Below are 12558 nucleotides of genomic sequence, written 5' to 3'. Positions count from 1 at the left end.
CTACTATTCAGTGTTGTGCTGAAGGTTCCAGCCAGGGAAATTAGACAAGGAAAAGAAATCAAAGGCATCCAGAGTAGCATGGAAGAAGTAAACCTATCTTTATTTGCAAATGACAAGACCTTGCATGCAGAAAATCCTAAGGAATTCACACACACGCACACACACACACACACAAACTGGAAGTAAGAAATGAGTTTGGCAAGGTTGTAGGATACAAAGTCAATATACAAAAATCAACTGCATTTCTATACACTGGCAATGAACAATTAGAAAATACTTTTAATTCTATTCATGACATCAAAAAGAATAAACTACTTAAGAATAAATTTACCAAAAGAAGTACAGATTTGTGCACTGAAGCCTGCAAAGCACTGCCAAAGAAAATTAATCTAAATAAATGAAGAGACATGACATGCTCGTGGATTGAGAGACACAATATTGTGAAAGTGACAATAATCCCCACACAGATCTATAGATTTAACACAATCCCTATCAAAATCTCAGCTGACACTGTTGCTGAAATTGGCAAGCTGATTACATTTGAATGGAAATGCAAAGGGCCCCAAAAAGCAAAAACAATCCTGAAAAAAAAGAATGAAGTCAGAAGAGTTACATTTCCCAATTTCAAAAGTTATACAAAGCTACAATAATCAAGACAGTGTGAGACAACAAGGACTTACTGTATAGTACAGGGAACTATATTCAATATCTTGTAATAAACTATAAAGGAAAAGAATCAGAAAAAGATATATAGATATATAAACATATACATGTAAACGAATCACTGCTGTACACCTGAAACTAACACAATATTGTAAATCAACTAAATTTAATTTTTTTAAAAAAAACAATATGGTACTGGCATAAGGATAGACATATAATCAGTGGAACAGAATTGAGAATCCAAAAATAAACCCTTATATTTATGGTTAATTTATTTTTTTAATAAATTTATTTATGTATTTATTTTTGGCTGTGTTGGGTCTCTGTTGCTGCACATGTGCTTTCTCTAGTTGTGGCGAGCATGGCCTACACTTTGTTGTGGTGTGCAGATTTCTCATTGTGGTGGCTTCTCTTGTTGCGGAGCATGGGCTCTAGGCACGTGGGCTTCAGTAGTTGTGGCACATGGGCTCAGTAGTTGTGGCTCGCGGGCTCTAGAGCACAGGTTCAGTAGTCGTGGCACACGGGCTTAGTTGCTCCAAGGCATGTGGGATTTTCCCGGGCCAGGGCTCGAACCTGTGTCCCCTGCATTGGCAGGGGGATTCTTAACTACTGCACCACCAGGGAAGTCCCTGGTCAATTTATTTTTAACAAAGGCGCCAGGACAATTCAATGGGGGAAGGAGAGTCTTTTCAATAAATAATGCTGGGACAATTGGATATCCATCTGTGAAAGAATGAACCTGGATCCTTATCTCACACCATACAAAAACTTAATTCAAAATGAGTGATATATCTAAATATAAGAGCTAAAACTATAAAACTCTTAGGAGAAAGCATATAAGTAAATCTTCATGACTTTGGGTTAATAATGGCTTCTTAGATATGACACAAAAAGCACTAGCAATAAAAGAAAAATAATAAATTCAACTTCTTCAACATGTAAAACTTTTATACTTCAGCAAACACCATCAAGAAAGTGAAAAAGGAAGCCACAGACTGAGAGAGAATATTTGCAATCATATATCTGATAAGGCACCTGTATACGAAGTATATAAAGAACTCCAACAACAGTAAGAAGAAAACTAATCCAATTTTTAAATGGGCAAAAGATTTGAATGTACATTTCGGAAAAAAAGACATACAAATGCCTAATAAACTCACTTAATCATTAGGAAAATGAAAATTAAAGCCATATGAGATACCGCTTTACACCCATTAAGATGACTATAATAAAAAAAGACAGTAACAAGTGCTAGCAAGGATGTGGAGAAAGTGGAACCCTCATACATAGCTGGTGACAATGTAATATGTTGCTGCTGCTTTGGAAAATGTTTTAATAGGTTTACCATATGACCCAGAAATTCCATTCCATGCCTAGTTATATACCAGGGAAAATAAAAACTCATGTCCACACCAAAACTTGTACACAAATGTTCATAACAGCATTATTCATAATCCCCAAAAGTGGAAACAACATGAATGTCTATCAACTGATGAATGGATAAAGTGAGCTATATCCATACAATATTACAAATGTAATATTACTCCACCATGAAAAAGAAATAAAGTACTGATACATGCTCCAACTTGGATAAACCTCAAAAACTTTATGCTAAGTAAAAGAAGCCAGACACAAAATATCACATGTTGTATATTCCATTTATGTGAAATTTCCAGAAAAAGCAAATATACAGACAGAAAGTAAGATAGTGATTGCATGGGGCCGGGGATAAGAAATGGACAGTGACTGCAAATGGGCACAAGATTTATTTGGGGGGATGATAGAAATGTTCTAAAATTAGATTATGGTGATGGTTACACAACTTTGTAAATGTGCTAAAAACTATTTAATTATACATGTAAATTTTAAGTGACATAATTTTCAAGGTGTAGCTCATCAAAAATGTTTAAAAAAAATAGGAGAAAAAAAAGCAATGCTTTATCCAGGCAATGATATTCGCTTGTGATGGGATTTTAGGCAGTCATTTATGGATTAATCCAGAAAATACAGGTTAGTACCACTATGCTAAATGCTGGAAATACAAAGAAGATGTAGTCCCTGTCTACCAAAAATTCATGGGGTGGAGATAATAAATAAATTTTAATATGGTATGACAGTTACCAAAATAGAAGTGTATGGAAAATGCTGTGGGAATTCAGAAGGAGCAAATAACGCTACCTGGAAGAATCTGGGAAAGCTCCACCAAGGAGGCAATGGTTGAGTGGGGCACTGAATGGTGGGTTGGGCTCAGCAGGAGAGAAGATGCAGGACAGCACACTGGCAGAGAGAACAGTGATGGTAAAGCCCAGCAGTGTCAGCATGTGTCATGCCTGTAGACACTGTGAGTAGTTCATGAGTGCCAGAGCAGAGTATAAAGAAGAGATGTATATGGAGGAAAGCTTTATCTTCAACAAAACTAAAAAAAAAGGTGATCTGCAGGCACATCTTGAAAGCCTGTGTGTTTTGTTAATAAATTTGGGCTCCACCTTATAAGCAACGGTTGGCAATTATAGTCTTTTAGGCTGGGAACAGGTGCAACCACTTATAAAGCTATAACAAAAGCAAGGTGAAGAACTGAACAAGGGGATACAGCAACACCAAGGGGGAGACTAGACAGGAGAGAATAAACAGAGAAAGATTAAGGAGGCTTTAAATATGGGAAGGTATTTGGGGTTGGGTGGGGGGGTCGGTCCTTAAAATTTTATAGAGCAAGCTACAGTGTCGTCTAAGTCCAAGAGACAGTTCTGAGCTCGGCAAAGACAGTGCCAAACATAAGGCCTATTCAGTTTGTGTCGGGCCATCCCTGAGCCAGCCCACAGGGATAAGAATGGAAGAGAAGGGGAAGACACCACATCAGGATTTGCAACAAGACCCTCATGAACTGTGATGCCTGGGCCAGGACAGGTGGTGGACATTCACGAATGGTAGACGCCCCCTCCCAACATCTGTCTTCTAAATCCAGAAGACTCCTTCCTAAAAGTAAGCCTAAAATTGAGTCGTCTACCCTGAATCAAATTATTTGAGTTTCTGGTTTACTCACTTTGACCCAAGAAAAACATGACACTAAATCTGGACATAGAATCACAAAGTCTGATGATTTTTAAGGTGAATATTTCCGTGCTACTTCTCAAAATATAAATATTTTTGTTTAAAAAAAATTTTTGGCCCTGCCGCACGGCATGTGGGATCTTAGTTTCCCAACCAGAGGTCAAACCCGGGCCCCCTACAGTAGAAGCATGAAGTCTTAACCACTGGACCGCCAGGGAAGTCCCCGAAATTTTTTTTAGAATAATGCACTTCAGGGCAACTCTTTCCTCTCACCAGTGACTAATTATTGGAGTCTGCGTTTTCCCGGCCACCCTCCTTTCCCAGACACCATGATGCAAATGAAGAAACTTGACCTTTATATTCCCATCTAGCCCTCAGGATCCAAGTTAGTCTGAAGCTAGATGGACCCACCACAAAGATTTAACCCCACTTTGTGTTGCAAGATTTCCCAGAGAGTGACTGAAGAGTATTCTCAGGAAAGTACAGCAGCATCTCTTTCTTCCCTCTTAGAATTGCTAATACAGGGAGTCAGTTACTTGATCATCAGCTCTGGCACTTACTCCTCAAAGTCCTCACTCTAAGTGGCTGAGCCAGTAAGACTGACCAGAAGTGCCTCCACAGGAGAGGCAAGATAGGTGCAAGCCAGGATGCTACTATCCTGGAAGAAATAAATTACTGAGATTCCAAACACAAATAACTTACTGTCAACCAACCGTCTCAGCTTGAAAAAGAATTTTTTAAAAAATCTTCTTGACATAATGAAAGAGATGGAGATGAGAATGGATGAACATTTAAAGGATTCAGAAGTTGGCAATATCAGTATCATAAGTAAAATCCTTTTTGGAACACTACAGACGTGAATAATGAATTGTAGCAATGGGTCTGGAATTTTTCTAAGGAATTATATCATCCAGCAGTACAATCATTCCAATGCAGAATAGATATCTTTCCTACTTGTAACTTGGGGATGACGCCGGAGCATAATTTCTCTGTGGAAAGAGATGGGATACCAATAAATTGTAATTCCCCATAACATAATTTCTGTGAGGCAAGTTGTCTCCTTCACTATGGATCTATCTTTCTTCCTTGGCTTAATATCAATGATTTATAAGGTATGTATAGAGTTTGAATAGCTTGTTGTAAATGTTTTGGTTTCATTTAGCTCATTGGCCCCCAAAAGAAGCAGTGGTTCATGGAAAGTATGTCTGTTTTAGAATACTACAGTCAATGATGGGATAAGACCCAAAATCAATATTTTTGAAGAAAAAAAACAGGAAGAAGAAAGAAATATGTAAACAGATCTCACTGGCTTTAGTTTCAGTTATTTGGGAAAAGCAAAATAATTAGGGGAGAGAACATATACTAGATTTTTTTCTGCTTTTTAAAAGTTGACTTTTATTATCTTTGAGGGTGGAGTAATAGAAGAAACTCAATGTGCTATTTCCACTTTCAGTACCAAATAAATGTGTGAATAAATAAACCTATTAGAATGTGGGTATGCATATCAATTAAAAGCAAACAATGTTTTTAAATGCAAACTTCTTTTTCAGGTGAAATTACATATGGTGGTAGAGTTACAGATACCTGGGATCAAAGATGCCTTCGTACTGTTTTGAAAAGATTTTTTTCTCCTGAAACATTACAAGAGGATTATAAATATTCTGAATCAGGTGAGTGACTTTTCAATATCATGGAAAACAACTTTTTCCAAGAAGTCGTTGACAGCATCTCTCAGTTTTCCATCCAGGAGCTGTCTGTGTCCAGTCCTCACAACCCAGACCCCACACCCTCCCATCCTCATGCTTGACCACCTTCAAAATGGCTTTGGTTGTAAGAGTACAAAGATAGCTATTGTACAATAACCATTTTGAATTATTTCTGCTCTAAAATGGGTGGTATTCTAAGTGTGCTTTCAAAGTTCCGTAAATTCGGAACACACCTCTCAGTAGCATATCCCTGGATTCTCAGAACCTTGAAATGTTCTGCAGGTTAACACCCTGAAAGGTTAGGACACTGATTAGATGTAAAGGCCTCAAGAAAAGGTAAAGAAACTAGACACAGAGATGAAGGCGAGGTAAAACCATCCCTGTTTCTCTGTGAGGCAGCTGATTATAGCCACCATCTGAACAGACAGAGAAGCACCAAACCTGGCAGTACTCAAAGCTCATCTATTTGAGACATATTGCCTTCTGTGTTTTCAATAACAGGTATCTATTTTGCACCCTTGGCTGACAGCCTACAAGAGTTTAAAGACTACATTGAAAACCTGCCTTTGATAGATGACCCAGAAATATTTGGAATGCATGAAAATGCCAACCTAGTTTTCCAGGTATGTGGCCTTTGAACTTAAAAGACATATTCATATTGTGTATATAAACCTGAAACATCAATAGTCACCTCACTGGCTCTGTAAATTATAATCTTCTTAAATAAATAAATGAAATAAATGTTTCACCTCGACTTCAACATCTGGTTCCAATTTAGCCTGTTCCCCCTGGATCCTTCACAGAATCCTAAAATCGTCATTCATCTTCTTGTCACCAGCCACCCCCTCACCTTCCAGCCTCTGCTTAGTCCATAATCTACCTGCTAGTCTCCTGCAACATGGGGATTTGGATGATAATCCAGACCGTCCTTTTTCTTTTGCACTTCTCCCTCCATGCTGGGCATATTTGTAACATATTTCACAAAGAGTTATGGACACCCCCCCCAGATGAGTAGGTTATGAAAATACAATAGCAAATATCCAAGGCAGAGAAATTAAAACACTGTTCTTATGTAATATTGTACATGTACTTATGTAATATTGTACATCAACTATATCTCAATTTTTAAAAATAATTTAAAAATTAAATTAAATTAAAAAATAAAAATACAGTTCATCAAGGTGACAGTACCAGACCACAGCAGTAGGTCCAAAGAGCAAACTGGACAATTTTACTCCCCCAAGACCCTCTGATGCCACACCATTACCTAAGGGTAGTCCGAGCTCCTCAGTATGGCAATCAAGGATCCCCCATGACCGGGCCATTACATACCCTTCCAGTTTTATTATCTGTCATAGTCTGGCATCTTTAGGTGAACCAAAGCCACGAAAAGAGGTATGTCCCTGGAGCCCTGGAATACTCTAAAGGTTGGAGACTAGGTTGGCCTCACGAAGCTGAAGGGAATCACCTTTCTTTTCAACTTAAATTTGGCCCTTGCAAGTTAGAGACAAATTAGAGGGTAAGGTCTGCCTAGATATCAAAGAATCCATGCAAAACAACAGTGGAAATTCTCAATGATCATGTTCTCAGAGAACACGACATGACCTATGTCATGTTCTCTGCCCTAAAAATTGCTTTGCTATTCAGTGAAGAGTTGGAATATCTTATTTTTCCTGATTCTACTTTCAGGAGGAAAAAGAGGTGGCCAAACCTAGTGTTAATATTCAATTATCTGACTGTTTTTTCTGGAGTGGGTTGGTGTGGAGGTGAGAGAAGGGAGAGAGGAATGTGGAAATGGTAGGCTCACTGTATCCCGTGAGAAGCACAGGACTTTCGGGTGGAGTAACACTCTTGGCAGTATATACCTGGGAATGTAGTTTTTTATGTTTTCATTGGTTCAGGATGACTGAGAATGAGACAGTAGGCATGTAGTGAGCCCCAAGTTATGTTTTTCTTCCCAGCCTCCCTTCCTCCATTTTTCTGGTACAGTACATCCCCTACTCCCACCTCTTTCCTTTGGGAAAATTTCCCCTTCCTCATTCCATTAGATTCTGGTAAAACTTCCAACCACTCTCTACCTTCACAGAGGTAGGCATGTAACTCAGGCCTGGCCAAAGGCAGCACAACTTCACCCAGCCCCTGGAATTGGTCCAAGGAGCAGGGACATGGCCCACACTAGGTGCAAGAGATTCCTTTATAGGATATATAGATCCTAGGATGGAGGAGGGAGGAAAATGTCTTTCCTCTGGAATCACTGGCTACGATGCTGCATATCTGCAGCATTCTGTGCCCTCATCCCTGACCCCCCTACCCATTCTTCCTACCAAATGGAAAAAGGTCATCTGCCATAGGAAAGAATGAGAGAAACAACCAAATATGCACAAGAGAGAGAGTGCTAGATCCATCCATGCCTGAAACCCACATAACTTGTGTCCTCTTCTTCCCAGCTATATGTGCCAACAGACCCCTTCTCTTTGCTTTAGCTGGTTTAAGTTAGACAATTCTGCCTCTTGCCATCAACAGAGATTTAATGCAAAAGATACAAATGATTCTTTCTTCAGACCAGCAAACTATATTTACATAGATGCATACTAGAGACTAGTAAAGAAAATTGAGCCTGGCTGCACTAAATGTTTCAAGACTTTTGTCTAACCAAGAAGTCAAGAACTAAAATGGAAAAGTCATAATATTAAACAACTGGCACTGAGCAGGGAAACCAAACTATTTAACTATAACATTAAGTAAATTATGTCGCATATGTGTTTAGGGCCTAATGAATATGTCAAAAGTAATGTTTGAAAGAAGATCTATTATGTAAAATATAATTTTTACAATCAAGATCTGTAATCCCAGGTTCTGAACTCTTTTCTCAGGTAAGTGGATAATAAGTGTTGTGACTGGTATAAAGAAAACCTCTAAGAGGTTCCAAAAAATATACACAAGAAGATACCATGTTTCCGAATTTTAAAAAAAAAAACTAGAACAATTGAGAATATTTAATTGACATTGGAAGAGGAGTTTCTAAGCATAAAAATCAATTGAAAAATAAATCACATTAGAAAGAGCCAGAACATTTGAGTACATCCAAAAGGTCATAAGAAAATTAAATGACAAAGCAAAACATCTTTGAAACAAACAAACAACAACAACAACAAAAACAGAAAATGTTAACTGTCCACACATGGGACACTTTCCAGAATAGACCATATGTTAGACCACAAATTAAGTATCAATAGTTTTTAAAAGATAAATATAATACAAATTATCTTCTCCAACTACGATGGGATAAAATTTGAAATCAATAAAACTAACGTAATCAAAACACTTGTACTGAATAAAGACAGACATATAGACTGATGAAGTAGAATAGAAAGCCCAGAAATAAACCCTCACATATATGGTCAAATGATTTTTGACAAGGGTGTCAAGACCATTCAATGGGGAAAGGAGAGTCTTTTCTACAAACAGTACTTGGAAAACTGGACATCCACATGCAAAAGAATGAAGTTGGACCCTTACCTAACATCATATACAAAAATTAACTCAAAATGGATCAAAGACTTTAATGTAAGAACTAAAACACTATACACAAAATAAACTCAAAATGGCTTAAAGACCTAAATGCAAGGCCAGACACTATAAAACTCTTAGAGGAAAACATAGGCAGAACACTCTATGACATACATCACAGCAAGATCCTTTTTGACCCACCACTAGAGAAATGGAAATAAAACAAAAATAAACAAATGGGACCTAATGAAACTTAAAAGCTTTTGCACAGCAAGGAAACCATAAACAAGATGAAAAGACAACCTTCAGAATGGGATAAAATATTTTCAAATGAAGCAACTGACAAAGGATTAATCTCCAAAATATACAAGCAGCACATGCAGCTCAATATCAAAAAAACAAACAACTCAATCCAAAATTGGGCAGAAGACCTAAATAGACATTTCTCAAAAGAAAGTATACAGATTGCCAACAAACACATGAAAGGATGCTCAACATCACTAATCATTAGAGAAATGCAAATCAAAACTACAGTGAGGTATCACCTCACACAAGTCAGAATGGCCATCATCAAAAAATCTACAAACAGGGCTTCCCTGGTGGCGCAGTGGTTGAGAGTCTGCCTGCCGATGCAGGGGACATGGGTTCATGCCCCGGTCCGGGAAGATCCCACATGCCGTGGAGCAGCTGGGCCTGTGAGCCATGGCTGCTGAGCCTGCGCGTCCGGAGCCTGTGCTCCACCACGGGAGAGGCCACAACAGTGAGAGGCCCGCATACCGCAAAAAAAAAAAAAAAAAAAAAAAAAATCTGCAAACAATAAATGCTGGAGAGGGTGTGGAGAAAAGGGAACCCTCTTGCACTGTTGGTGGGAATGTAAATTGATACAGCCACTATGGTGAACAGTATGGAGATTCCTTAAAAAAACAAAAATAGAACTACCATATGACCCAGAAATCCCACTACTGGGCATATACCCTGAGAAAACCATAATTCAAAAAGAGTCATGTACCCCAATGTACATTGCAGCTCTATTTACAACAGCCAGGACATGGAAGCCACCTAAGTGTCCATCGACAGATGAATGGATAAAGAAGATGTGGCACATATATACAATGGAATATTACTCAGCCATAAAAAGAAACGAAACTGAGCTATTTGTAATGAGGTGGATAGACCTAGAGTGTGTCATACAGAGTGAAGTAAGTCAGAAAGAGAAAGACAAATACCGTATGCTAACACATATATATGGAATTTAAAAAAAAATGTCATGAAGAACCTAGGGGTAAAACGGGAATAAAGACACAGACCTACTTGAAAATGGACTTGAGGATATGGGGAGGGGGAAGGGTAAGCTGTGACAAAGCGAAAGAGAGGCATGGACATATATACACTACCAAACGTAAGGTAGATAGATAGTGGGAAGCAGCCGCAGAGCACAGGGAGATCAGCTCGGTGCTTTGTGACCGCCTGGAGGGGTGGGATGGGGAGGGTGGGAGGGAGGGAGAGGCATGAGGGAAGGGATGTGGGAACAGATGTATATGTATGACTGATTCACTTTGTTATAAAGCAGAAACTAATAAAAATATATATATATAGAAAATAAAATTCCCTTGGTCTTGGACACTGCCATTATTTCTCTAATAAACTACGTGTGCAAAATTATTTTTTTGAGAATTTGGTTCTTCACTGTTCTGTCTCTTCTCACCATTACAGTACAAAGAGACCAACACTTTAATCAACACCATACTTGAGGTTCAGCCAAGGTCATCTTCTGGTGGAGAGGGAAAGAGCAATGATGAGATTGTCCAAGAACTCGTTGCTTCTGTCCGGACCAGAGTTCCAGGTAGTAAGTAATTCCTAGCATACATATACAATGGGACTTTTAGGAATAAACTCAGAAAGCTGAGTGATAGGCGGGTGTCCAAATCTGCTTATTATGCAGATTTTTTTCTTTACATAGAGAGCTCTTCTGATGTAGAGCTCTCCATTTATAGATGAGAAGCCTATAGCACCTTGACATCTTAACTGCCAGAAGCATGAGGAACAAGTTGGTTTCTAGTTCGATGTAACTTTAACCAGACTTTTTCCTGAGTTTTCTAATATCTCTAGACTTGTACTGTCCGAGACAGTAGCCATTAGCCACATGTGGTTATTTAAACTTTAAGTTAAATTTAAAATTCATTTCCTCAGTTGCACTAGCCACATTTTAAGTGCTGCCATACTGAACAATGCAAATGGAGAACATTTCCATCATCATAAAATATTCTATTGGACAGCCCTGCTCTGGAATCCATTTCTTTTTTTTTTTTTTTCTCCAAAAAGAGAGGTGGCTAGATTATTTCACTTTGTTTTCTAGTGAGTTAGGGAATCTTCCTGAATAATCACAGAGATCCACTTTCACACTTTTCTTAGAGTGACTGTAGATTTAGATGTCTTAATATATTGTTCATGGTTGGAAATGTCATTATAGGGGAAAAAAGATGAGGCATTAAAAAAAAACTAGTGACTGTAAAAGTAAACTGTGTTTCTGTCTCTATTCACAATACTCTGGCATCAAGTGTATGGTTTTCCCCCTACATTAGGCAGTTACTCTCTGGACACCAGCTGGGTATCCTACAGTTCAGTTATGACTTTATCCAGAGTGGGCACAGACCCCACAGTTTAAGGGCTCAGTCCCACAAGACTGTCCCCACTTCAGATGCCAACAAGTCCCCAGGTTGTGACCTGTACTTCTGACCAACCAGCCATAAATCGAGGATTCCCACAACCCCCTTCTGGGGTTCAGTAATTTTCTAGAACCACTCACAGAACTCAGGGAAATGGTTATTTACATTTACCAGATTACTTTATATGATATAATAAAGGATAAAGATAAACAGCGAGATAAAGAAGTACATAAGGCAAGGTCCAGAAGAGTCCCAAGGGCAGGAGCTTTTGTCCCTCCTGGCACATGATGCATTCACCAACCCAGAAGCTCTCCAAACCCCTTCAGTTAGGTCTTTATGGAAGTTTCATTACGTAGGCATGATTGATTAAATCACTGGCTTTAGTGATTAACTTAACCTCCAGCCCCTTCCCTCTCCCAGGAGGTCAGAGTAGAGCTAGAAGTTCCAACTCTCTAATCACATGGTTATTTCTCCTAACAAACAGCCCTTCATCTTTAGGGATGGTCCAAGAGTCATCTCATTAACATACACTCAGGTGTGGTTAAAAGGGGCTTGTTATCAATAACAAAAGTTGTTCCTTTCACCTTCAACACTCAGGAGCTATTTGAGGAGTTGGGGTCAAAAACCAACAATTATAGAAATGATGCTCCTATCACTCTTATCAATGAGGAAATTATAAGAGTTTTAGGAGCTCTGGTCAGAAGCTGGGGACAAAGACGAAAATACATATTTCTTATTACATCACAGTAACACAGACTAAGTCTTGCCAATACTACAAAGGCCCCCAGAAAAGAAAGGACCTGTGTGACCTCAGAAGTCAGTTATGTTCCTCCTAAAGCAGCCCCACAAAAGACTCTCTTCTTGAGTGGAGAGTTATGTTGATATTGAAGCAACTGAGTTATTTTAGGAAGCATTTTTAATAAACATAAGATGGAGGACTGGGTGGAAAAAGGGATGAAGGTGGA

The 12558-nt window shown here is 38.7% G+C and overlaps 1 protein-coding gene across 1 annotated transcript in view; it reads left to right on the top strand.

The window, feature by feature from the left end:
- Nucleotides 1–12558, top strand: part of DNAH6 (dynein axonemal heavy chain 6) — a 268777-nt gene that overhangs the window by 243130 nt on the left and 13089 nt on the right. Inside the window, exons 69-71 of the mRNA XM_060116917.1 lie at nt 5262–5381; nt 5919–6040; nt 10641–10770. Of these exons, the coding sequence (XP_059972900.1) occupies nt 5262–5381; nt 5919–6040; nt 10641–10770 (372 nt within the window). The remainder of the gene's footprint in view (nt 1–5261; nt 5382–5918; nt 6041–10640; nt 10771–12558) is intronic.

The sequence above is a fragment of the Mesoplodon densirostris genome, chromosome 14 (genome assembly GCF_025265405.1).
Source record: "Mesoplodon densirostris isolate mMesDen1 chromosome 14, mMesDen1 primary haplotype, whole genome shotgun sequence".
NCBI lineage: Eukaryota > Metazoa > Chordata > Mammalia > Artiodactyla > Ziphiidae > Mesoplodon > Mesoplodon densirostris.
This window is presented reverse-complemented; position numbering and strand designations above follow the sequence as displayed.